General features: G+C 44.0%; 1 protein-coding gene across 1 annotated transcript in view; it reads left to right on the plus strand.

Moving 5' to 3' along the window:
• The first annotated feature begins 10624 nt into the window (after positions 1–10624).
• The window catches only part of LOC135196227 (alpha-ketoglutarate-dependent dioxygenase alkB homolog 4-like), a 100462-nt gene continuing 83413 nt past the window's right edge, over positions 10625–27673 (plus strand). Inside the window, exons 1-2 of the mRNA XM_064222873.1 lie at positions 10625–10754; positions 21940–22196. Of these exons, the coding sequence (XP_064078943.1) occupies positions 22086–22196 (111 nt within the window). The 5' untranslated portion in view covers positions 10625–10754; positions 21940–22085. The remainder of the gene's footprint in view (positions 10755–21939; positions 22197–27673) is intronic.

The raw sequence follows: 27673 nt of genomic DNA on the forward strand, positions 1-27673 counted from the left end.
TTGGTCAGGTCATCGGAGATATATACATCATCTTATATGTATCTATCCCAAGGTTTCCTTTAGATTTTTTCCTTTTTTCCGTGTTTCCAATTTTTCATCCAATGCAATGTGGCCGTATGCCTTAGGTGTTATATGATATGCTTTTAAATGAGATTTTTCTACTGGTTTCTGAGGGGGAAATACACACACACACACACACACACACACACACATATATATTATATATAATTATATTTATATATATTAATCATATATAGTATATATATATATATATATATATAGATATATTATATATATATATATATATATATTCAGGATCAATAGTTGCAGCCTCTTTAGAAATGACTTCAATTTTACTGTCAAATCATACACAGGATGTTCTTGATTATCTGCTAACCACTAAATTTCTTGAGTACATTTGCAATTTCTTTTCTCTCTCTCTCAAACAATTCTGTAATTCAGGATCAATATTTGCAGCCTCTTTAGAAATGTCTTCAAGTTTTCTCCTGCAATGCGCTTTGATTCATCATGTATATTTTGTTATCTCTGACCTCACTTAACTTCGTGGTTACATATAACAAGAAAGTGAACAAAGCCAAATTTTATCGTAGAAAAGTGACTTTAATTCGGTTGATTTTTCAGAACGCTTTTTTATGGTGCAAAATCAGATTATCATTCGAGAAAATATGTCATCTTCTGAATCTCTGTGTGTGTAAAGATTACACTTTTTATGGAATGACTTGAGAGTTATCATTTTTAGAAGGTGCTACCAAACATTTTTTCTTATAATATTTATGAACAATTTTTTTCTCCTACTGGTCGTTTTCCAGCTTAAGTGGTACAATTAAATTTTGAAGTACTAATAGCAAAAATAAGTCGCCTGATTTTATGTTGAAGTCGCCCAGAACATCCAGCTCAACTATGGGAGCATAATCGTTCATGTACGAACATACAACCCTCATTAACCCCAGGATGAAACAGAAGACAGCAAGAAAGAAATAATTTTATATAACTAGGTCATTGATGGAGTACCTGCTATTGTTTATTGTTAAGATATGTTTTCCAATGGCGAGCAGGCGCCAAGTAAGCGTGCCGGTTGGAGACGGCAACTGGCGTCAGTATGTAATTGAGGACCTAATAAACCACACGCCTCTACCACTGTGTATCTCTTGTCCCACCTTGCCAAGGGCCGCCCGCCCTGTCGTCCCCCGTGGGCTCGTTCCTGCCCTGCAAGAAGCCAGGCAGGCCATGGCGGCACAGCAACAAATGATCAACTCCCTCCGTGACCAGATTACGACACACGCTACCCCTGCACCACGTGTCCCTTCGTCTGCAGCCCCGGAGAAGTGTGAAATCGAGCTGAAGCCCGCCGCATTCAGATCCTGGAGAAGGTCGATGGAATGTTGGATCGAATTGTGCAGACTACCACTGCACGAGGTCGTCCACCACATCAGGCTATACTGCACGCCCCCTCTGCAACGAGCGCTGGACGCCAGATTCACCTCTCAGGAATGGAGTAACCTCACCGCTACGGAAGCCATGGATTTCATTCGCGATATTGTGTTACGCTCTACAAACCGTGCTGTGTTATGGTCGGAGTTTTTCAATGCGATACAAGGCCGAGGCGAAAGCGTTAGTGATTACTTTTTAAAGTGTTCCCAAAAGGCCACGATTGCAATTTCCAGTGCCCTCAGTGTCAGTATAGCCTAGCCGAATATATGTTATTACCTAAGTTAACGGTGGGCCTAAGTGATGAGGCTATGCGTCGTCATGTGTACCAATGTAGCAATGACATTAATAGTGTTAGCGCCCTTAGGGCTAGGTGCTGTGCCTACGTGTTGACGCCGCTGCGCGCCAATGCAATTGGCGGGAAACTGCTCTCGCGGCTGGCAGCGAGATATCCGAGGCAGATCATCCGAATGCAACCGTCGCTGGTACAGGTAGGGGCCACCCACCCCCTCCCTGTGGGAACTGCGGCGGCCGCCATGCAACGTATGCCGCAAGCAGGGCCACTATCAAAAATGCTGCAGGAAATCCCATGCAAAAACGGTAGAATCCCCGACAGATGTCTAGTGCTGTGTCTGGTGCTGTGCTTGTTGCGAGCGCCAACCTCACCCGCCACCCAGTAGTGGAGGTAACATTCGTCCACACTGCCACAGGAGTACAAGCGCCTGTCGTCGCCGTGGCGGACACCGGGGCACAGGTATGTGTGGTGGGCCCCTCCCTATTGTCGCGCCTCCAAGTCCACCCAGCAGCCCTTACACCCCGTGCCGGCTTGCGGGATGTAGCAAACCTCCCCCTGAAGTGCCTTGGATCCGCCGTGTGCCACGTCACCTTGCAAGGCCGCACCACGGAGCAGGACGTGTACTTCGTGCAGTCGGCAAAGCACCTCTTCCTGTCACTGGACGCCTGCAGGGACTTGAAGCTGGTACCCAAGGAGTTCCCCCACCCCACCCCCGCGGTGGCACACGTGAGCTTGTTCGACGGCGTAGCCCGACGGGCCGCCCAGGTACCACCCCGACCCGCCGAGGTACCCCTGCCGCCCCAGGAGGAGCATGCGGCCAGACTGGAAGCCTGGCTCCTGCAACATTTCGCCACAACGACGTTTAACACACCCAGAAAGCCACTGCCAGTGATGCAGGGGGAACCGCACCACATCCACCTGCTCCCGGGAGCCACGCCCTACGCATGCCACACCCCAGCATCGGTGCCAAAACACTGGGAAGAGGAAGTGAAGGCCCAGCTCGAAGAGGACGTCGCCCGTGGCGTCATAGACCAGTACCGGCTGGGCAGCCGACCCGAGTGGGGTGCCGTATGGTGGTCGTCGCCAAGAAGTCAGGACAGCCACGCCGTACAGTCGACTACCAGCGCCTCAACGCATCCTGCCTGCGGGAGACACACCATACCCCAGCCCCATTCGACATGGTGTCCGGGGTACCCAAGCACACATTCAAGACTGTGGCGGACGCATACTGGGGATACCACCAGGTGGAGCTAGACGAGGAAAGTCACGACCTGACCACATTCATCACCCCCTGGGGGAGATTTCGTTACCGACGTACCCCCATGGGACACTGCTCCGCCGGCGATGCGTATACCCGACGATTCGATGACGCCATCCAAGACATCCAGAGGAAATACAAGTGTGTCGACGACACCCTGCTCTACGACGACAGCATCGAAGGGGCTTTCTGGCACGCATACTTCCTCGAAACCTGCGCAGCTAAGGGCGTCACCCTGAAGCCGGAGAAATTCCAGTTCGCAAGAAGAGAAGTGGACTTTGTGGGCTTCAACTTGGGCTGGGAGGCCTACAAGCCAACAGAGGAACGTTTGGCGGCTATCAAGAACTTCCCAATGCCGTGTCAGCCCTCTATCACCGACATAAGGGCGTGGTATGGATTCGTCAACCAGCTGGCACCCTTCCTCGCAACAGCCCCCATCATGAACACATTCAGGGAGCTCCTCAAGAAGCCAACGGGGAAGTTAGTGTACTAGGACGAGGCACTCCGCACCAAATTCCATCACGCTCAGGACACAATCTGCCAATTAGCAAAGGACGGATTGGCCTACTACGACAGGAGCCGCCCCACAGCAGTGATCACTGACTGGAGCAAAGAGGGCATAGGGTTTGTTATTCTCCAGCAGTATTGCGCGTGCAGCTCCGCCGCCACACCCTTTTGCTGCATGAGCGGGTGGCGCCTGGCGCTATGCGGCAGCCGCCATCTCACCGCTGCTGAAGCTGGCTACGCCACCGTGGAGGGGGAAGCCCTCGCGGTAGCCTGGTGTCTCCAGAAGGCGAGGCTGTTCCTGCTGGGGTGCCCCAACCTCACCATCGTGACAGACCACCGCCCATTAACCAAGTTGCTGAGTGATCGGGCCCTTACGGAAATCTCCAACCCTTGTCCCTTCAGGCTGAAGGAGAGAACCCTGCAGTACCGCTTCAGGGTCAAGTATCTGCCGGGGAAGCATAACAGTGCGACAGACTTCCTATCACGATACCCCGCCTTGAAAGCCGATCCTAGCACCCACGACGTGGACCTCGACGAGGACCTCACCGACGCCATGGCGGCCGCGGTCTTGGCAGCAGTAGAGCACAACAGCTGCGTCGTGGACGAGGCAAGTGTCAGACATGCTGCCGTCAGCGACCCCGTGTATCAGCTGCTCATGGCCAGGGTCCTGGCCGGGGACTGGGCCGACAGTAAGTCCCAGGAAGTTGCATGCCTTCGGCCCTTCTACGGTATCAGGGAGAGGCTGGCCATCGTCCAAGACTTAGTGACATACACATTTGAACAGGGCAACGTCCGCCTAGTTATACCGGAGCCCCTTTGTCAGCAGGCGGCTGCCAACCTACACGCGGGGCACCAAGGCCTGGACTCCATGCAACGACGAGTGCACCAGACGGTATACTGGCCTGGACTCGAGGGGGACCTGCAGTATTGCCGCTCCTTGTGCGAAGAATGCGACGTTCACGCACCATCCCAGGCCGCGGAGGAATTCATCATCACGCCGCCCCCCCGAGTACCCCTTCCAGATGACGGTAGCAGATATGTTCCAGCACGACGGACACATGTACATGGCCTATGCAGATAGGCTCACAGGCTGGCTGGAGCTGGCCCACTTCCCCCACGGTACCTCCTCCTCTCACATCAAGACCCAGCTACGTCGCTACTTCGCCAGGTGGGGGGCCCCGGAGCAAATCTCTACGGACGGGGGCACTAATCTGGCAAGCGAGGAAATGGGGGGATTTTTCAAGTTGTGGGGCGTGTCCGTGCGACTATCATCTGCCCAGTACCCGCAGTCCAACAGCAGGGCAGAGGCCGCGGTCAAGGTTGGGAAGCGGATAATAATGGCCAACACGGGCAGCGGCGGCACGCGGAATGAATAAGTCACCCGCTCAGATGGCAGCAGGCAGGCAGCTCTGAGACGGCGTACCTACGGCCCGCTGGCACCTCACGGTAGACAAACACTGGGGGGCAACCCTCCGGCTTAGAGAACGTCAATGGCTGACAATGGTGCTGCCCTCACCGAGAACGGACCCTCCAGAATGCTTCCCGTCATCAACCCGGGCTCCCGTGTACGAGTGCAAAATCAAGCCACCAAGCTGTGGGACCGTACCGGTATCGTGACGGAAACGCTCCCATACCAACAATACCTAGTCAGACTGAACGGCAGCGGGCGCCTCTCCCTCCGTAACAGGAAACACCTGCGACTCACATCATCGGGGCCCCAGCCAGTGCGAGCCACACCTACCACACATCCAGGCCCTCCCACACCCAAGCAGCCACCGGTCAGCCACCCTACGCCCAGCCCGCAAGCAGTGCGGGAGTCGCGCCCATCACGTCACGCCAGGAGGCCAGCTTGGATGAATGACTACATATGACGTCTTTGACTGTCATACACCCTTCTTATGTGTAATCATGTACATTACAGCAGCATCTGTTTATTTTGTTTTATTGGATCTGTCCCATTACTCTGTCGCATGCATCCAATTTAATCCATGTATATCCATGTATTCTTTTTATTTCCTATCCATGTATACCCATGTATTAATCTCGGGGGGGGGGGGGGGGGGTGGGGATGATGGAGTACCGGCTATTGTTTATTGTTAAGATATGTTTTCTCATGCGAGCAGGCGCCAAGTAAGCGTGACGGTTGGAGACGGCAACTGGCGTCAGTATGTAATTGAGGACCTAATAAACCACACGCTTCTACCATCGTGTATCTCTTGTCCCACCTTGACATCCAACAGTCATCATAACTTAAAAGCTCTGTTATCAAGTTGAACTAATTTCGGTTCGTAGGTTACACTACAAGAATCCATTGTATACTTAAAAGTGATCCAATTGCACCTACATCTCTTCGGTAGAAGAGGGTAGGACCCCTTTGAAACCTGAAGAACTGAATGTTGATGTAGAGAATTGTATATTGTTATTATAAGACAATTCATTAGAAAACTTCGCACGAAGGGACCTTTGTCTCCTGAATCAGATTTTATTTTTTTTACTAATGATTAAATAAGACGCACTAACGCAAATATAACCTTTCTTTTGTTTTCTGCATCAGATTTGTTCATTTTTTTATCGATAGTGACACTCAAGGGTTTCTGGGGGTCGTTACGTAGGACTAATATTTCTTGGGGGTCATTATCTTTATGATATTTAAAAAAAAAAAAAATTCTCTCTCTCTCACGTCTTAGGTTCTCCAGTTCAGCAAATGATTATTAAACATCACTTGTCCATTTCTTAGCAAAATGTTTTCCCCTCTCTCTCTCTCTCTCTTCTAAAGTTCTCCATTTCGGCAAAGGATTATTAAGCCTCACTTGTCCACTTATTTGCAAAATGTTTTCCTCTCTCTCTCTCTCTCTCTCTCTCTCTCTCTCTCTCTCTCTCTCTCTCTCTCTCTCTCTCCTCTCTCTCTCTCGCTCAGGATTATTAAGGCCCTCAGTTGTGTGCAGAATCCTTTTCTCGTAGTATGCCATCACCCCTCCCCTTCATCCATTTCATTTCTTTTTCTTCCCCAAAACAAAACGGCATCTAGAAGAAAACTTTTCTCTTCATTGACGGCAAATCTCCCGAGTTCCCTCAATCACCCCTCAAGGGCCTTTGTTGTCCAGGGTTTTGGTAACCTTTAGGCCAGACAGAGAACCGCTTTCGCGGGGTTTACGGAAAAAACACAAGCGAAATTAAGCAAAATCCGAATAAAAATAAAAATGTAAAGGCGATGCGCATCTAGGTCGGCGCATCCACAGAGGATATCTTCATCGTACACATGTTTTATTTGAGGTTGGGTTTCTGCCATGATTGTGCGAGATCTCGTTACAGTAATTAGAGGTTTATGAAAGGGTGGCCGTTCATGCGATTTAAGCTGAGGTTTTGGACTGAGTGCCCGCAGAGGCACTGCATCGTTTTTCGGGCGGAATTGGATGCCTCTTGTAAGGGTGAAATACTGATTCAACACTACTCGTACTCTTTTTCTCTTAATTATCGAAAGAGTTTAGTTTGACCAGTTAAATATGAAGACATATAACTTATGAAATACTGATTCAACACTACTCGTCCTCTCGTTCAGAAGAATTATTGAGTTTAGTTTGGTTGATCCACTGAATCGCAGGACTGAAAAATTGCAGATTTCGATATGCATACCTTATGAGAATAATTCCATTAGGGTCAAGACAAATGGCAACTTACAAAGTCAAACTTTTTTACTACCGATTTTCAATACTTTATATGTACTATACTGTATTTTTTCTAATATGAAATTGTTCTTATGGATAAATAAAACATTAATAAGACATTGTCGAGGTACAAAATGAGATACATTTGAAAAAAGTTACAAGGGAAATGGAAATTAATTTCTAACGATTGAGGGAGCAGCTTCTAAAGCTTACACCTCATCCTACTACTACAACGAGTAAATAGACAAGGAGGACTAAAGGAGGAGGCCTACTAATAATGTACAGAACCAAAGTAGAGATCCAGATAGAAAAAGAAAAGTCGGAACACAAAGACATTCTTATAGTAAAGGTTAATTATAGAACAACAATATTCAACATAATTCTGGTCTACATGTCAACTAGTGATAAAGAAAGAAATAAACGAATAATAAGCGCCTTACATGTAGCCATAGAAAAATCCACAGACCTGCCTATGATAGTCCTTGGGGATTTCAATGGGCATTTAGGTTTCCTAGGGACACAAGAACTTGACCAAAATGGAAAATATGTTATGGACTTGATGGAAAAATATGATTTAACGCTATTAAATGGAGATCCCAGCTGCAAAAGGAGAGATACCCTGGAGTAGAGGAGATCAGAAACAGTGCCATAGATTCTTTTTCCCTATCAACCAAAATATGTATAAAAACAAAATATGAATGTATGGAGATAGACGAGGGAAAATATGAATAATGATCTATCAGAACCATCACCTCATAAAGGTCCAATTCAAATGAACACTAAAGTAAGGAAAACATTCAGAAATGAAACAAAAGAAATCAAATATTTGAAAGTTACAGAAGAGTCTACCAGGAAATACCTTGAATATATAGAGTATAAAGTAAGCCAACAAGACAGAAAAGGAGATCTAACCCAGTTGGAAGAAACAATGAGTGAAGCAAAAACAAATAACTTAGAGAAGATAATCAAAAGAAGGTTAAAGACAGAAAACCAAGAAGAAATAGAACCAGTATGGGTCACCAAAGAAACAAAGAAAGAAATAAGCCAAAGAAGGATATATAACAAATTAAAAAGGAAAGCCACTAGTATAGAAGAAAGAAGATACTATGAAGAAGCATATCTTAAACAAAAACAAAAAGTACAGATAATAATAAAAGAAAGCATATGAAGAATATGAAGAAAAGATTGAAATGAGATAATGAATGATAAAAACAGACACAGGAAAATCTGGGAATATATAGACATCTGAGAAGGAAAGACCACATCAGAAAAAGAATGGATAAGAATATTCGATGAAAATAAGCAAGAGATGAAGGACGAAACCCTAGGGAAAGAGCTGTAAAATTCTGGGAAACATATACAAAAAGAAGAAACAAAATAGGAGAGATATGGAATGAAAGCAAGAAAGAACAGTACAAACATGACATGGGAAGCAATAGTGAAAAAGATTAGGACAGCAGAATGAAATGCCATATATCTTTTTTAAGAGAACATTTACATGGAGTGTATGACCCAACAGAGACAGAGATTAGACCCATGGAAGAAATCAACATAACAGAAGAAGATGTAAAAAAATCAACTTGAGAAAATGAAGACAAAAAAAGCACCAGGAACAGATGGAATGAAGCCGTACTGTTCAAATTACTCTTACAAAGTAACAACCTTCAAAAAGAATTGGCAGAATGTTTAAATGAAATACTGAAGGGCAGGAAAACGCAGAAAAACTGGTTTAAGTCAAAAACAACACTCACGCCCAAAAAACAAAATCCCCACAGTCAAAGATCTAAGGCCAATTGCTCTAATCAAATTGCAATCCATATAAATTCTTCATGGGGATCCTTGAGAAACCAAAATAGAAATCATATTAGAAATATAGGAATGAATGAACTGCAATCCGGCTTTACCGCACAAAGGAGAGGAATCGATCATTTATTATATCTTACAATACTGCATACAAGAAACTTACAGAAGAAAGGACCCATTAGTTTGTAGTATCAATAGACTTCCAAAAAGCATTTGACTCGGTTAATAGGAAAAAAGCTGCATTGAGGTCATGATGAAATACAGACTACATGCAGAAGTAATAAATGCAGTTGCAAAGATATATACACAAAATGATGTAACAAGCCTATGCCTTAACAATATAGAACAAAAAGAACTAAATGTAACTAATGGAATAAGACAGGGATGCAATGGCTCAACCATATTCTTTCTACTAATAACGTACCTGATAATAGAAAAATTAGAAAATACAACAGAAGGTTTCAGAAATGAAGTAATAAGGATAGTGGCACTACTATATGCAGACGACGGGTTAATACTAGGGCACACACTAGAAGAAATAACAAAGTCAATAAAAACCCTTATGGAAATCGCAGGTGAATATGGCCTAAACATAACACGGACAAGAGTAACATACTAATATATACGACTGGTACAGTATCGATGATGTGGAGAATATGGAGCACATAGAAGTAATAAAAATAGTTAAGAATATTAAATACCTAGGAGTAACAATCAACAACATGAAAGACTGCTTCGGAGAACAGATAAAAAGGGCCCAAATTAAAGCAAAGCAGATGGCAAATATGGCTAATGCAGTCATCACAAAAGCTGTAGCAGTAAAAATAGGAAATTGTACTGGAAAGGACTAGCGATGCCTTCATTTATGTATGCAATGGAAGTCATGAAACTTGACAGGAAAACAATAAATGAATTGCAGAGATAGATAAAGTAAAGTATCAGAGCAATATTGAAAGCGCCAAGTTACACAGCAACGTTGTGCGTTAAGATCTTCTGCCAATCTAGAGATATGAAGAATAAACTTTTCTACCTGAAACATACACTGAAGAATGGTGGAAATAGGCTCCTCTATGAGATAACAATGGATCAGTATGAAAAAAAAAAAAAAAAAAAAAAAACACTGGATAATGCAAGTAAAAGAGTATATTGCAAAGAACCTAAACCATAAACTTAAGTAAATTGAAGCAGTTAAAGAACAAACAGATAAGGAGAAATAAAGAAAAACAATGGGACAGAAAAATATGGCAGAAAGAAATGAATGAAAAAGTCAACATTAAGAATCTACAGAAATATAAAGAAAACATAAGAGAGAAATCTGGTATGACAACACTGAAAAAACAATGCTGATCAGTAGGGCCAGACTAGGTATACTAGGATTAAATGATAGAAATAGGATAAAAAGGAGAAGATACAAAATGTTTGGATACTGTGATGATAACAAAATGAAATAGAAACATACTTTACTGTCAGCATACATGAAAAAGAAATGATATACTTTATGCAGCAACCATATCAAGAAAATGAAGAGGAATTAGTAACAGATATACTCTTATTGGTAGTACTAATGAGGGAGGAAGTGGAGATAGGAAAGATTTTATAAAGAAATGTGGTATTTCAGAGAGAAGCTCAAACAAACACAAAGGAGGAATAAAAGAAGCAAGGGAGTCGTTTCAAAGGAACATCTCACCTACTACTACTACTGCTACTTCATCCTTTACCTAAACTTGACCCTGAAGGCTAAACCTACACCTACAGTAATCGATGCGGATTGGATAAAGTAAGTTACACAAATTACAAAATTTCTTGGAAACTTAAACAAATTCACCATGCTGTTTTAAAATCCGGTTCGGTTAAACGCTACTGAGGTAAATGGCATTTGTAGCTACTAGCTAACCCTTAGGCTATACCTAGGCTAGCTATGTTACCTAGGCTACTACCTATAGGTAGCTAGCTGGTTCACTTAATGTAGATTCTTGGGTGAGCCCTATCTCTACGAGACGTTTGTTTGGCGGGTTCTGATTGGCTGGGAGCTGCCTACCTCCCGGTACCAGCCAATCAGCGGCCGCCAAACAAACGTCTCGTAAGCATACGGCTCATCCAAGAATCTACCTTAAGTGAACCAGCTTTTTTTATACTAGGCTAGGTAGTACCTATAGTACAGTTCCCACCTGGTCTGTAACCCAATAGTAGTAGTAGGTATGGCACCCCCATAGATGTGTAACTAGGGTAAACAACCGATTGGACTGGCCAATTCACCGACTACCACGGTTTTGGCCATTCTCTAAAAAAGTACTTTAACATGTCCTGACACTAGAGATGGTCATCAGTCATGAGTTGTTGGTGCTGGTAAGAGGAGCTTAAGACCTCTACTCTCCTTTCGAAGTAGTACCTAATACCTACTATTTTCTCCAAAGTTAGAAATTTATTGTCTGAGGCGGACAAGGCGCAGGCCTCCAACTTGGCGCAGACATCACCAGCCAGCCGCGAAGCTCCAGCCAGGCTCGAAGCTCCAGCCAGGGGGGAGGCGCCAGACGCAAGAAGCGCCAGCCAGGCGCCAAAGCGCCAAGCCCAGCGCCGAAACGCCAGCCGCGCCAGAAGCGCCGCCAGGCGCCAGAAGCGCCAGCCAGGCGCCAGAAGATAGAAGCGCCAGCCAAGGCGCCAGAAGCGCCAGCCAGGCGCCAGAGCGCAGCCAGGCGCCAGAAGCGCCAGCCAGGGCCCGGCGCCAAAAGCGCCAGCCAGAGCCAGGCTCCAGCCAGGCGCGCAGGGCGACATGCAGTGCGAGGCGACAGCCACAGGCGCGAAGCGCCAGCCAGGCCCCAGGCTTCATCCAGAAGAGATCCATATCAAGAACGCCCTTGCCTTGCTTCTTTGAGACAAGTGTGATCTCCAAGCACATGATAGTGCCTTGATGATTCTTTCAGACAGCTGAGAATTAAAGCGCATGAAGTGCGAGCTTTTGCGAACTCTTGTTCTTTCCATAAGAATATGTCAATAAAGGACATATTAGCTGTCACATACGGGAGATGCACTCTGTGTTGACTTCCCATTACCTGAAGGATGTCAAGATAACCTACGAGAGATCCTTCCCTCTTGGTATACGCATCTGCGGATACGTTGCTGGGATAGGGAGCCGATACTGATCCTTAACTAGTGAGTTCAATTTTATTTAACGTCGAGTTTTTAGGGTTGTTTGAAAGGAGTTTGGGGATAACTCTTTTCAATTTAAGTACTAACCCTCATGTTAGGATCAGGTGATCGGGATCAGTGTTGTGCTCCTTAATTATGCCACTAGGCAAGGTGTGTTGTCATGTAAGTGGATAAGACCCCATTGACAAATGCCATCAGGCTCTGTCGAGTAAGTGGATAAGACCCCATCGACAGACCCACAAGAACTCTTAGCCAGAGGTCACATCTTCGCTGAGGCTCTTGAGGCGAAGCAGACTCCTAAGCAGTAGCTATGAAGTCTGCCGCTTAAACAGGTAGGAACCAAGGTTTTTTATACATTACCTACAACGTATGCTGTTTACCGGTCTATTCAATAATTAACTGTCTCTTACCCACCACCATTGGTGTGAATCAGCTAAGTATATATCTGACAGGGAAGTTCATGTACAAAAAAGATATTGTTATTTTACAATAAAGTTTTGTACATACTTACCTGGCAGATGTATACGATTAATGGCCCACCCAGCCTCCCCTCAGGAGACAAGTGGAAGAGAAAATCGATTATAAAACGGGAATGGTTCCTATTCCTGCCACCCAGCGCAGGGCGGTAGATACCTGACCTACCTGTAGCGTGTGCCGCGAAATTCGAATTTCTGTCGGGACGACGGAGTCTATAGCTAAGTATATATCTGCCAGGTAAGTATGTACAAAACTTTATTGTAAAATAACAATATCATTTTTCAACTTTAATCTCTCCATTTTGTTCATGAAACTTTACCTGTCAGATATATATATGCTGTTTTCTGAAGTCCGACAGAATTTTAAAAACTTCCGACACACGCAGTGGTCGGCCAGGTGGTTAGTACCCATTCCCGCCGCTGGGAGGGCGGGTATCAGGAACCATTCCCATTTTCTGTTCATAATTTTTCTGTCGCCGGTGCTGAAAAAACACCTGTTTTCAGTACCTCCGTCTTAGGATTTTGGAAACTTCATTGCCGCTAAGTATCCTAATTGTCTTTTGATTTATTTACTTGGATTTGTGGCTAGACATACGCTATCTTAATTGATTTGAATTTGATTCATTTTTGCATAAAATATCTGAATCTATTTAGGCTAGTTTCAGACGGTGTTGTCTGCAAAGATAGGGTGTGGCTACCGAAAGCTTCTGGTAGATCCGCACTTGGTATGCACGAGGGTATGGGTCTTGCTTCTTTTGTTGAGATTTGTCATGTAAGGAGTGTGAGACTTTGTCTATTCCGTAAGGAAGACGTATGATTCGTATGTACGCAATTAATCAGTAAAACATGTCTAATTCTGTAAGGAAGACGTATGATTCGTATGTACGCAATTAATCAGTAACAAAAGTCAGGTAGTGAACCTGCTAACCTTCATGTAGACTTTATTTTGCCTAACCCTGTAGTATGGCCTACGGGCTATGAATATGTCTACGAGAGGTGCTCGCTCTCCTTCATTGCTGTGAAGTGCTACTTCTGTAATTGTTACTCCTAACCCTGCAGTATTGCCTTCGGGCCCTAAGCAGTGTCTGTAGAGGAATTGCCCTTTCTCTGATACTCTTTCGATTCGTAACTTAGAATCGAAAGTGCTTGCTTTAGAGAGTAAAAGTGAAGTGCAGAAGTGCAGTGATACCCCTTGTGTAGTGGAGGGTGCGTCAGATCGGCCTCGTTTCGCCTCTAGGCCGGGACCTCTGCTTGACTCCCAGACCCGGGGAGGGAGCATGATCGAAAGCCTAAGGAGGGTTACAAGGAACCCCCACCGATCTGGCGTGCCTTCGGCAGTTTCTGATGAAAATCCCCAGACTGCCAAAGTGCGTGCGCGTGCACGAATCCTGAAAGTTTGCTTCTCGTCCTCCGAAGCGTCCTCTCCGTGCAGGGGTTGGAGCTTTCGGAAGGACTCGCGCCCTCTAAATAGAAGCTTTATAGAAGAGGACGCTTCACGTCCTCTCTCTCTATGCGTTTCAGTGAGAAGTAAGAAGGCGAACGTCGCCTGAACTCGTGTCCGTCTTTCCACCGAGAAATACGTAAAAGAAGTCATAGTAGCAGGAAGCTTTTGAGAGCGGACGCCCGGGACGCTCGGATGGACTCCAGGCGCGCGCGGGTGCAGGCCAAGCGCGAGCCAGTGGACGCCGAGCGCGCGCGCCGGTGGACAGATCATCTGGAGTGCACCAGCTATATAGGTCTCTACCTCGCTGGCAACTCTAGTAGCACAAGCAGACTTACGTGGCAGTAACCACGAAGCCAGCTATGCTAACAGGTGGAACCAAGATGTAAATCAATCTGCATGCATTTGTTTCCTAAAATCCTTCTATTCTGTCCCTTCCCACCTCCAAAGGTGGGATTCAGCTATATATATATCTGACAGGTAAGTTTTTCATGAACAAAATGTATTGTTATGATACAATAAAGTTTGTTCATACTTACCTGGCAGATATATATAAATCAAGTACCCACCACCACCACCCCTCAGGGACAGTGGAAATAAAAATTATGAATAGAAAAATGGGAATGGTTCCTGATACCCGCCTCCCAGCGGCGGAATGGGTACTAACCACCTGGCCGACCACTGCGTGTGTCGGAAGTTTTTAAAATTCTGTCGGACTTCAGAAAATACAGCTATATATATATCTGCCAGGTAAGTATGAACAAACTTTATTGTATCATAACAATATCATTTTTATCTTTTATACCATTTGGCCCATTTACTTCTTTTCTGTCTTTTGTCAGCCAGATTGTTGCTGTGAATATTTACCTCTTTTTCCCTCTGCTGTTTTGATATTCTGATTTCAATTATTTCATATACAGGCAGTCCCTGGGTTACGATGGGTTCGGCTTACAACATTCCGAGGTTAATGCGCTTTCAAATTATATTCATCAGAAATTATTTCCAGGTTATGATGCCTACAACGCTGATCTGGCAGATGAAGTATGACACCAAAAATGCAAAATAATCAATATTTGAAGTTTTTTTTTTATGAAAAATACAATAATTGCAGTTTACATAGTTTTCAATGCACCCAAAGCATTAAAAGTAAGGTTTGTTCATGAAACTTACCTGTCAGATATATATATAGCTGTATTTTCTGAAGTCCGACAGAATTTTAAAAACTTCCGACACACGCAGTGGTCGGCCAGGTGGTTAGTACCCATTCCCCCCGCCGCTGGGGAGGCGGGTATCAGGAACCATTCCCATTTTCTATTCATAATTTTTCTGTCGCTGGTGCTGAAAACACCTGTTTTCAGTACCTCCGTCTTAGGATTTTGGAAACTTCATTGCCGCTAAGTATCCTAATTGTCTTTTGATTTATTTACTTGGATTAGTGGGATTTGATGGCTAGGCATACGCTATCTTAAATTGATTTGAATTTGATTCATTTTTTGCATAAAATATCTGAATCTAGTTAGGCTAGTTTCAGACGGGGGGTGTCTGCAAAGATAGGGTGGGGTGGCTAACCGAAAGCTTCGGTAGATCCGCACTTGGTATGTACGAGGGGTATGGGTCTTGCTTCTTTGTTGAGATTTGTCATGTAAGGAGTGTGAGACTTTGTCTATTCCGTAAGGAAGGACGTATGATTCGGTATGTACGCAATTAATCAGTAAACAGGTCTAATTCCGTAAGGAAGACGTATGATTCGTATGTACGCAATTAATCAGTAACAAAAGTCAGGGTAGTGAACCTGCTAACCTCCTGTAGACTTTATTTTTGCCTAACCCTGTAGTATGGCCTACGGGCTATGAATATGTCTACGAGAGGTGCTCGCTCTCCTTCATGCTGTGAAGTGCTACTTCTGTTTATTTTGTAATGGTACTCCTAACCCTGCGAGTGTAATTGTTACTCCTAACTTTGCAGTGTTTGCTTTCGGGCCCTAAGCAGTGTCTGTAGAGGAATTGCCCTTTCTCTGATACTCTTTCGATTCGTATCTTAGAATCGAAAGTGCTTGCTTTAGAGAGTAAAAGTGAAGTGCAGAAGTGCAGTATACCCTTGTGTAGTGGAGGTGTGTAGATCGGCCTCGTTTCGCCTCTAGGCCGGGACCTCTGCTTGACTCCCAGGACCCGGGGGGGAGGGAGCATGTCGAAAGCCTAAGGAGGGTTCAAGAACCCCCACCGATCTAGCGTGCCTTCGGCAGTTTCTGATGAAAAATCCCCAGACTGCCAAAGTGCGTGCGCGTGCACGAATCCTGAAAGATTGCTTCTCGTCCTCCGAAGCGTCCTCCCCATGCAGGGGTTGGAGCTTTCGGAAGGACTCGCGCCCTCTAAATAGAAGCTTTATAGAAGAGGACGCTTCACGTCCTCTCTCTCTCTCTCGTTATGCGTTTCAGTGAGAAGTAAGAAGGCGAACGTCGCCTGAACTCGTGTCCGTCTTTCCACCGAGAAATACGTAAGAGAAGTCATAGTAGCAGGAAGCTTTTGAGAGCGGACGCCCGGGACGCTCGGATGGACTCCAGGCGCGCCAGTGGACGCCAAGTGCGCGCCAGTGGACGCGAGTGCGCTCCAGTGGACGCCGAGCGCGCTCCAGTGGACGCCGAGCGCGCTCCAGTGGACGCCGAGCGTGCCCAGCGCACGCCAGGTGTGTCGCCTGGCTGAACGTTTCTGGTTGAACTCTTCAAGCTCTTGTTTCAGATATGGGCCTAAAGAATGTTTATCTCTACCTCCGGTGATACCTTCTACCTCACCTGCAAAGAATGTGAAGTAGCAGTGCTTCGGAGGAAGTTTAAAGTGACAGACAACTTCTTCTTCGAAACCCAGCAAGACATCGGGTTTCGTGAATTCAAGAGGTCTCTGTCAATTAATATTGCTTTTCGCATAGGTGGATGGAGTTAAGGAAAGCTCAAGGGAAGATCTCGTTTGCTCTACCGCAACCTTTGCCATTCTGCCAATAAATTTAAGTTGCCACTACCGCAGTCAAGACTTTGCGATAAGGCAGTTACGGGTTATGTAAGGCTCGATGTACCTGCACGTCAGGACTCTCCGGCAACGTTCAGTGGGATTCTTGTTGCAAGGCACTACATCAAAAGGACGCTCTTCAGGAAAGCGCCAAGACAGGACTTCCTTTGCCATACTGCCAATAAATTTTAAGCTTTAGCAGGCATTAGTTGTGATACGGGAGAGGAAGCTGGTTGGAGAGTTTCTTCCTCTTCCCAGGATAATTTTGCAAGCTTTTTAGCCCATCTGAAAGGGTTTTGTTTTTCAGATGATAGATTTTGTTAGTTTCTAGTCGGACTACGCTGCCGAATTGAACATCGTCGTTTCTACCTGCCGTAAGCCCAGTCTCTTAACAGGATTCTTGCCCCTTCCTCGTTTGAGACGGGAATCGGAAAAATTAAATGCTTGACTCCCTGGATTACGTTTTGTCAATTCAGTGACTTTCCCCCTTGCAATATACTTTGTTTTGTCAATAAGTGGGTATCCCTCATTGACAATATCTATTTGGTCCCGTTAAATGGGTTAGTTCTTCATTGACAAACATCATTAACTTGATATTGTGTAAGCGAATAAGCTCTTATTGACAAGATTCGGAAGAGCTCTCATTCGTCATTCGCAGACTCGTACAAGAAATAGACTTGTAGACTACGTCAATGAACGCTTATGTCCAGTAACATAAGAAGCTTGAGCTGACTGCTTCGATTCTCTTAAGTTTTGTTCATGAAACTTGCCTGTCAGATATGTATGTAGCTGTATTTCCGAATTCAGCTATATATATGTCTGCCAGGTAAGTATGAACAAACTTTATTGTGATATAATTTCATATTTGCCTTGCGTTATTTTACTTCTGGTTGGTTTCAAGTCATATACGCTTGCTGTAGTTTACCTCTTCGGATGGCAAACCGAGAGGTCCATTGTCTATTTTAAGGACATTAATCGTTACTCCCTGCAGCCTCCAGGAGTTTTCCGATTTATCTTTTACCGTTGTATGGTAGTGTTCTGACGACACAAACGCATCTATATATTTAGCGTTTTCTGTTTTCGCTTAAATTATACCAGCTTGAGAGTCTTTCTACTCAAAAAAATAAACGGACCTATTTCTTTCGTAGAATAGGGTGAGCTGGCAACCCAGACATAAAAGTTAAGAGACGACGTTCGTAAAGCTGCTGGCTGCTGCTGTCACGCTGTGTCTGTCCTCCAGTCCAACCGAGCCAGTAACAGATCGGGCTCTGTCATGGCGCGGTAGGTTACGTCTCTCTCTCCTGCGGGATTGACTGACTAACCGTATCTCTGTGCTGGCGGTTACGTCTCTCCTGCGGGATTGACTGACTAACTGTATCTCTGCCTACAATCACGGACTTTAGCCTAAGATTGAGGGGATATTTCTTACGTGAATGAATAAAACGTTGCATTCGTTTTGCCCCTTACTATGTTCAACAGAGTTATCTCTTAATCCTTTCGTGCTCGTTACCGCACGGTATAGAACTACGAGTCTACCGCAACATTGCACTTTTATATGCTCTCCTGCTTAGGCAAAGCGCAGCCTTATTAGGGAAGTAAGCATACTCGGGGAGGGAATGGATGAGCTTGCTGGGGACCATTTCCTTCCTGAAGAAGTTTGTTTCCCCGATAGACTGCAATTCAGACCACAGTTTTTTTTTTTTCCTACCGGGAAACTGAAATATTATTCAAGATCTAGGAATGATTCTGAACATCTCTCAGTGCGTTTATCACCTGAGGTGATAGAAAGAAGGTGCCGACATCTGGATAGGGGTTTCAGATGTCCTGGATCTTAATCTGAAAGAAGTGTAGAAGCGATTCGGTAGTCCCTCCAGTCCTCGTAACGAGTTTTGGGAACCAGTGGTCCAGATCAACTCTGATATCCACAGCTTCTCTCATATCTTTAAGAAGTATCTTCTCTCGGTCCCTGTTCGAGTTTACGAGAAAGCCTATTATAACAACATGGCGTTAGAATGTAACGATCCTCTAGAGGTTCGTTACAGGATTGCAAAAGTCCGTACGAATCGTCTAGATCGACGGCAGCAACTATTGACTTCCGAGTGGAATCTTTCTTTAGAAGTAAGTTGAGAGTTGTGGAGACTTTAGGGACGCCCTTTCATTCTTCTCTTCGATATGTTGAGGACGAAGAGGTTCTCTTTTCTGCTCCCTTATTCTCGATTCCGGGATCGGGTATACCATTTTAAACCGCCCATCCTATGATATTGAAACGGGGATGGATTATTAGTCTCTTTTCCCTTTTTTCAATCGCTTAGGAAATGTAATAAGAAAAGGATTTATGACGTCACAGGGAGCGACAATGACGCTGATCGCCCCATGTTGGCCTTCAGGATCCTGGATTCACAGAGGTCACATACTTCCTAGTTCACTTTCCAAGGACCTTTTCCGAGAGAGGTCGGTCTACTCTAACTCGAAAGGTACCTATAACTACCTATATACATCTCCGCTCTGAGTCTGACTACGTTCAGGCTATCGAGATGTTGACAGGAATAAGATTACCGTCTTCCATTTCCGTCTGAAGAATGGGATAAGCTGGCAGTCACAACTATTAAAGAATACGCAAATATGTTTGTTGACGGCATTTGGGCTCAGAGATTTGCGTCTGTCAAACAACAAAGCCCTTCACGGATCTTTGAGTTCTGTGGAATCTCGAACCTCGCTCATCATCTACTTTTTGTCTCACCTGTTTTCTCGGAGTCAGACACTCGTGCGAGATCAGGCGACATATAGTAGCCCTGAGTTCTTGTTGACGAAGTCGGTTGCGTTTATACACCCCCGATGATCGTGTAACATGAGACCAGGTTGGACTGTCAGGCATTCTTCCTTCGGGACTGAATCGCCTTTTTGCTCCTCGCTTCCTTTCTCCGGCACCAGAAGCTCGAGTCAGGAGTTGATTCGCTGACAGACGTTGGGTTGCGTTGATACACCCCCAAGGTTTGCTTAGATTGAATCGCCCAGGCAGTCCAGACACTCATCCTTCAGCGAAGAATAGTGCCTTATGGTCTTCAGGGTACAGCCTTGCTGTCCTTGATTCGTCTGACTGGTCAACTGGTCGGTCACCTGACTTTTAGTACAGACGGACTGCTGTGCATGTCCAGATCGAAGCTTTCAATATGGAACTTAGACGTAGTCTGAAGTTCTTGATGTCAAAGCATTCGAACCTCTCCTACTGTTAACTTCTTGCATGTGATCAGGAAGGCCTTCTTCTAACCACCCTAGATACGACAAAGAGGGTTAGTGAGATTTTAAGCCATCGTCACAAGTTTTGGCTTTTGAGAACACAAGGCGGTGTGCTCTCTAAGCCTTCCGTTGTGGCCTAAGAATGGTAACCCGTTTTGTCCTTGGGCCAGGAGCTTGGAAGCAAGGATGGCACAAGTTAGTGGGCAGGAGCCAGAGAGAGTCCTGTGCCTGTCGGGTCTCTCAAGTTTTATCTACAATAAAACTCAAGAAAGTCGAAGTCATTCGGCAATCTGCAGTGTTCGAAAAGAACCAGACTTGCCCATATCGAAGACAGCCTGGCTTAGTGTTAAGGAGTCTTTCAAAAATGCTCCTTCATTGTGTTTGCACAAAGATTGAAAATCTTTTTATCTGAATGCTCACGAGGTGAGGGCGCGGTCCCCGGAGCATTTCAACAGAGCATGGCACTCAGCAACATCCTGAGTACCTGTTTTTAGCGAAGCAACCTCTGTGTTCATCTTCACACTCCCTGCGAGATGTGAAGATGGCATATGAGATCTGCTGCTCGCTAGGGCCATACGTGTCTGCAGACACAATCTTGGGGGCAAGAAGTACACTCGCCTATCCTGTAGAAAATGGTTAGGAAGAGCTCTTAATTTAGTTGTTGAGTCGCCGACAACGGCGACTTCTTAACTCTTAAGCCTTAGTTAACACACCTTAACTTTGGCTAGGTTGGTCAGGTGGTGATATATATATTTATATATATATATATTTATTTTACTTCTTAGCCCTCATGGTATGGTCAATATGGTCTAGTCACGTCGTGTCTCGCCCCAATGTTACAGATCATCTGGAGTGCACCAGCTATATAGGTCTCTACCTCGCTGGCAACTCTAGTAGCACAAGCAGACTTACGTGGCAGTAACCACGAAGCCAGCTATGCTAACAGGTGGAACCAAGATGTAAATCATCTGCATGCATTTGTTTCCCAAAATCCTTCTATTCTGTCCCTTCCCACCTCCAAAGGTGGGATTCAGCTATATATATATCTGACAGGTAAGTTTCATGAACAAAATGATATTGTTATGATACAATAAGTTTGTTCATACTTACCTGGCAGATATATAATCAAGTACCCACCCACCTCCCCTCAGGGACAGTGGAAATAAAAATTATGAATAGAAAATGGGAATGGTTCCTGATACCCGCCTCCCAGCGGCGGGAATGGGTACTAACCACCTGCCGACCACTGCGGTGTGTCGGAAGTTTTTAAAATTCTGTCGGACTTCAGAAAATACAGCTATATATATATCTGCCAGGTAAGTATGAACAAACTTTATTGTATCATAACAATATCATTTTTCTTAGGATTTTTGACGATGTTCCGGCTTACGATTTTCGGCTTACAACGCGTCTCAAGAACGGAATCCCCGTCATATCCCGGGGACTGCCTGTAATTAGTGTGTCAGTGCATCAGAATTGCGGTAGAAGTTTTTATACAGTAGTGTGTAGTACTGGTGTATATGAGCAGTGGTTGGAAAATGTTAATAGATGTGGTTCGTAATTTTTTCCCCATAACAGGTTGATTAAAATTGGGATACCATACATCCACTGTTTTTTGAAGTCATAATAAGATAAAATTTAAGTTTTTCTTTTTTCTTCCAGGAAATATAGACACGAAAATCATGTGAATAGGAAGGAGACATACAATTACATCATGGAAAACCTGTGAACTAAGTTGTAGTGTAGTGAATGACGAGAAAGTGACTTTCTAACAGAAGAATTGATTATATACAACATTAATTGTCAGCATGTTTCATCCGAGACCCTGTGGCTGCAAAGGTCAGCGTACATGCCTTGTATGTGAAAAAGAGTTTGGAGCATGTAATCTTGCTGAATCTTGGCTTTCTGAAGACAACAAGGTAGGAAATATTGTCTTGTATTTACTTTCAATATTGTCTCGTATTTACTTTCAAATGTAGTTAAGGGATATCTTTGAAATTTTGAAAACATGAGATTAACAGAAAAAGATGGATTGCAATACACCCCCTGAACACCTGAATAAGCCCTGGTCACTTACCAGCCCGAACCATCATTTATTAAAAATTTACCAAATCTTTGGTTAAAATAAACTATCAGTGTTGCCAATCTCCAGGCAAACACCCTCGTTACCTAGTTACCAGCCCACCGCTGGTAGCCCTGCCTCACGGGCCGGTCACACCTGCCCTCTCACGTCAGTCACTTATCGTTCGCGGTGGAGTACAGATGTATCCACAGCGAACTCCTTTTTGGTCTTGCTCGGCCTTCATTTGCACCTTTGATTTTATTGATTTTGGTGACGAATTATGCATCCCTTTGGATTACGGTTGGATTGCTTTTAATACCTTGTCATCAGACATTGATTTTGTAAAGGAAGAAACAACACAAGCTACGACAACGACTACTGCATTCTCGGCCACGACATCACAGAAAACGACGAGCGGAAGTTCAACAACGTATCGTCTTTGCCAACAATGCAAGAAAAGGATGAGTACCCTATGACACGATAGTCATTCCTTATGCGTAAATTGTAGGCCTGTTCAATATAATGTAAAGACCAGATGTTTGGAATGTCAGGAGTGGTCTTTGGACCAGATGTTAGGGTATCTCAAACATAGGAAAGGTCTCGTATTAAGAAGTGTAGGCAGGAAGAGACTAACGTAGATCAAGATAAAGACTTAGAGACAGTGGTCTTTAAGAGACTTGAGAGTAGGCTGACATAGAGTATGACATCTCTTACCGATTTTATGTCAAGATTAAGTGAGGATAGATCGAGCAATAGGGATACTGAAATTACTAATCGTTCTTTTCCCAGCTCCCCTGGCCTTTTTCCAGAACCAGCCCTAACCGGTGCTGGGGGTTATGGGGATCCGCAAGCCCACAGGGCAGGATCCGCCGTCCCCCCTGGTGCGGAGCAGGCAGTGTTGGTAGCAGATTCCCTTCCCTCGATGTGTAAGTTCTCAGGATGATAAAAACTTAGGTCAGATATAGACGAGTAGGGATAATAGGCTACATAGTGTTTAGTTTAGGAAGAGAAGTGCAGGCTTCTTCGGGTCGGTTTTCTATTAAAAGTAGTACAGGTACTATCCTACTTACAACCAAGTTTGTTCCGACCCACTGGTTGTAAGTCGGAATGGATGTAAGTCGAACCTTAGAAAGTGGCCAACATACTGGGTAGGGTATACTATCAACCTTTGCTACATAGTAAGTGCCTACTTAGTACTGTAATTTAATACGTACAATCATTATTTCAATCTTTTTACATAATGTACTTCTACTAATACATTTTAATCATTTATGTAATAGTATATATTACGTACAATCAGGCATTGAGTTACAAGGGGTTAGGTTCTTGCATGCATGTCAGAAGTCGATTCTTACGTAAATTGGTTTGCAATTCAGTCTACAGTACAGTTAATACCAAATGATGCTGCAGATAGGGCAGGGTAACTCAAACTGATGCTGCCTGAGTGGATGAGAGTTCTCATGGCCTGAGTGATGAGAGTTCTCATGCCGAGTGAGATGAGTTCTCATGAGATGCAGTGCCAAGTAACTCAATGTGTCAAACTGTCTGAAGTAAGGTTGTAGTACGAGTGGTCGTAGTGTCGATTAGGTAGGTTGTAAGTCGGATAGTACCTGTAGTTTATAGAGGCACAGTGTCCTTAGAGCATCTTTAGGCTTTTTCCTGCTTCGAGTTCCTTGGCATCAGAAGCTTTTAGGCCGTCGGTTGGTCTTTCAGATATGCTCCTTCGTCTTTAAGGTTACTTTCCTCTACTTATACGATATGATAATTGTTAATATCAACTAATTCTCCGTTTCAATGCATATTGACTTACGATATTCAGTATGGAGAGAAATCGAATAAAATTAACTACGGTTAGCCTAGTTTTCACGATGATAATATCGTATGCATATTCAGTAGCCTAGCCTAGCCTAAAGTATTTGCTGTACAACATATCGGTAGTTATTTTTATATTGGCTAATGCTGTAGGCTCAAGGCATTCTGACTTTGGATAATTCAGTACAGGTGTAATTGAAAACGAACGAGAATCCGATTTGAGGATAATCAATATGAATGTAATCGAACAGAATGAAGATCGGATTCTGTCCGACTAAGCATTATAATTGTATTATAGTATCATCATATTAGCGTAGTATAAACACTAACTCGGCAGTCATTCACGCTGAATCAGCGGATGACGAATACAGGTTTGCGTCGCCGTATGCATATCATCCTCTCCTGATTGCCTAAAATGGACTAACTTAACAACACTCTCACTTATGCCAAGTTTGTACAAACGTCTTGAAGGAGACGTGCGTTCAACTATGTTGACATTTAACATAGTCAATGAGGTATCTATCTTGGGGCATATAAATCAGATGTCAGATATAAGGAATTCTTATGTATGACTTCTTCATACGTTTAACAGACTATTGCCGTCAGTAATTACATTGCGCTTATGTCAATTACAGTTTACAAAATTATTACCAGTCATATTATCAAATTACAATGACAACTGAAATTAATATTAGGCATATTAAAGTTAATTTAATTACCTTTAAATATTATTTTATTACTTTTCAATTAAATTACAATTACACTAGCTTGTCGTCAAACAGCACTATTGTAAGGACGTGTGGCTTAGACAGACAAGATGCCGGCTAGTCTGTTTTTTCCTTGGCTCAGATTCAACCATATCACTTGGTCTCGGCTAATGTTTTTGTCCCTAGTTAGCATATTAATGAATATCTGGATACTTAACTTATGGAACAAAGTCATACTGTTCGTCTTACGATGTAATTTAAGACCAAAATTTGACTGATACGTCTCATTGGAAGCTAGTTTTTCCCTCGGGTTAGATGGCGTTAAATTTAGGATTCCGTTCGTTTTCACTCGTTTTCATAGGTATTACGACCTTACACTTTATATACTTTATTAATCCTTTGTCTGTGTGAAAACAACAGTAATGAGCTCTTTCATGCTATTAGTTTCTTTTACCACAGCTGCGTTTGAATTCATACAAAAGCTCGGGACTTCTGTCCAGGTTGCTGATGCACATAATTTTGCCTTATTAGCTTCAGCTGCATTTATAACATGAATACAGTAATTACCGTCGCACGCGGATGAATACAATAACGGATGTTGTTATAGGAGTCGATCGCATTAGCAACAAGTTCTCGTTCGGTTGTTCATAGCTGTACGGAGTTATACGAGTATATTATCGTTAAGATAATACCCTTTTAACTTAGAAGAGGGTGCAATTTACGGAGGTGGAGATGTTAGACGAATTGTAATTTCTCTCTCTATCTCTCTCTCGTCTCTCTCTCTCTCTCTCTCTCTCTCTCTCTCACTTCCCTGATTTTATATTCTCTCTTTATCCTAGACGATTGTATTTGTCTCTCTCTCTCTCTCTCTCTCTCTCTCTCTCTCTTACTTTTCTGATTTCATATTCTCTCATCCTATTTTCCATGCTCTCCTAACACTGGACTCATTGTGTAACAGAGGTTTTTCTTCCTGTCACACCTTTTCAAACTTTGTCAATTTCCCTTCAGCGCTGACTGACCTCATAGGTCCCAATACTCGGCCATTGGCCTAAATTCTATTTTTAAACCCAACAATCTTGCTGTCTGAGTTAGTATTAGAGTAGGGAGCGAATATTAGGAATATGTATAAGGTATTCATGATATGATATATCACGAGAGGATTTTAAGTATTAGGACAGATAGGAAAGAACATGTCTGGGTCTATCTGAGGGTATTCTTCCAAGTGCCAAACCAGGCAGAGTACAGACAGGCAGGTACAACACTACAAGAGAGGACATCACTACGATCGATGACACCGTCGCAGATGCACCGATGGACATGGTTGTCTCTCGTACATGAGAGGCCTAAGGCCACATGGGAGGTCTTCAGTTTCCCTCCATACATGAGGGGCCGAGAGCCACTGGGAGGTCTTCAGATTCCCTCCATACATGAGAGGACGAGAGCCACATGGGAGGTCTTCATTTTGTTTTTCCTCTATTCAGGTGAGGCACATAGCCAGCTGAGAGGAAACAGGTTTGTATCCCTCCCGCACTCAATGAGTTTTGACCTTAGGGTAGAGGTGCAGGGAGTTTTTTCCCTCCATTATGGGAGGCCTAGAAGGCCACACATGGGAGATTAGTTTGGACGAGTGACAAATGAACTTGAGACTGACCCGCGTACTCAATTTAAAAATATTGACTGACAAACTGGTACAGTGTAGGGCCGGGTAGATTTGATTCCCCACCTCCAAATTAATGTTTGTTAATCGGGCTTATTCAGTGTTCAGGGGGTGGGGGTGTATTGCAATATGAAGTTTTTATTGTAAAACTAATATTGTAATACCTACCTGAACACCTGAATGATTCCCACCCTCCTCCCCTCTCATACAGAGTTATTGAGTTATGATTGACGTGAGAGGGCAGGTGTGACCGGCCTGTTGAGGCAGGGCTACCAGCGGGTGGGCTGGTAACTAGGTAACGAGGGTTTTTGCCAGGAGATTGGAAACACTGATCGTTTATTTTAACCAAAGATTTGGTAAATTTTTTAATAAATGATGGTTCGGGCTGGTAAGTGACCAGGGTTGCTTATTCAGGTGTTCAAGGTAGGTATTACAATATTAGTTTGTTCATGAAACTTACCTGTCAGATATATATATAGCTGTATTTTTCTGAAGTCCGACAGAATTTTAAAAACTTCCGACACACGCAGTGGTCGGCCAGGTGGTTATAGCCCATTCCCCGCCGCTGGGAGGCGGGTATCAGGAACCATTCCCATTTTCTATTCATAATTTTTCTGTCGCCGGTGCTGAAAACACCTGTTTTCAGTACCTCCGTCTTAGGATTTGGAAAACTTCATTGCCGCTAAGTATCCTAATTGTCTTTTGATTTATTTACTTGGATTTGTGGGATTTGTGGCTAGGCATACGCTATCTTAAATTGATTTGAATTAATTTGATTCATTGTTTTTTGCATAAAATATCTGAATCTAGTTAGGCTAGTTTCAGACGGGGTTGTCTGCAAAGGTAGGGTTGTGGCTACGAAAGCTTCGGTAGATCCGCACTTGGTATGCACGAGGGTATGGGTCTTGCTTCTTTGTTGAGATTTGTCATGTAAGGAGTGTGAGACCTTTGTCTATTCCGTAAGGAAGACGTATGATTCGTATGTACGCAATTAATCAGTAAACATGTCTAATTCCGTAAGGAAGACGTATGATTCGTATGTACGCAATTAATCAGTAACAAAAGTCAGGGTAGTGAACCTGCTAACCTTCCTGTAGACTTTATTTTGCCTAACCCTGTAGTATGGCCTACGGGCTATGAATATGTCTACGAGAGGTG

This window comes from Macrobrachium nipponense, chromosome 17, assembly GCF_015104395.2.
Source record: "Macrobrachium nipponense isolate FS-2020 chromosome 17, ASM1510439v2, whole genome shotgun sequence".
Taxonomy (NCBI): Eukaryota; Metazoa; Arthropoda; class Malacostraca; order Decapoda; family Palaemonidae; genus Macrobrachium; species Macrobrachium nipponense.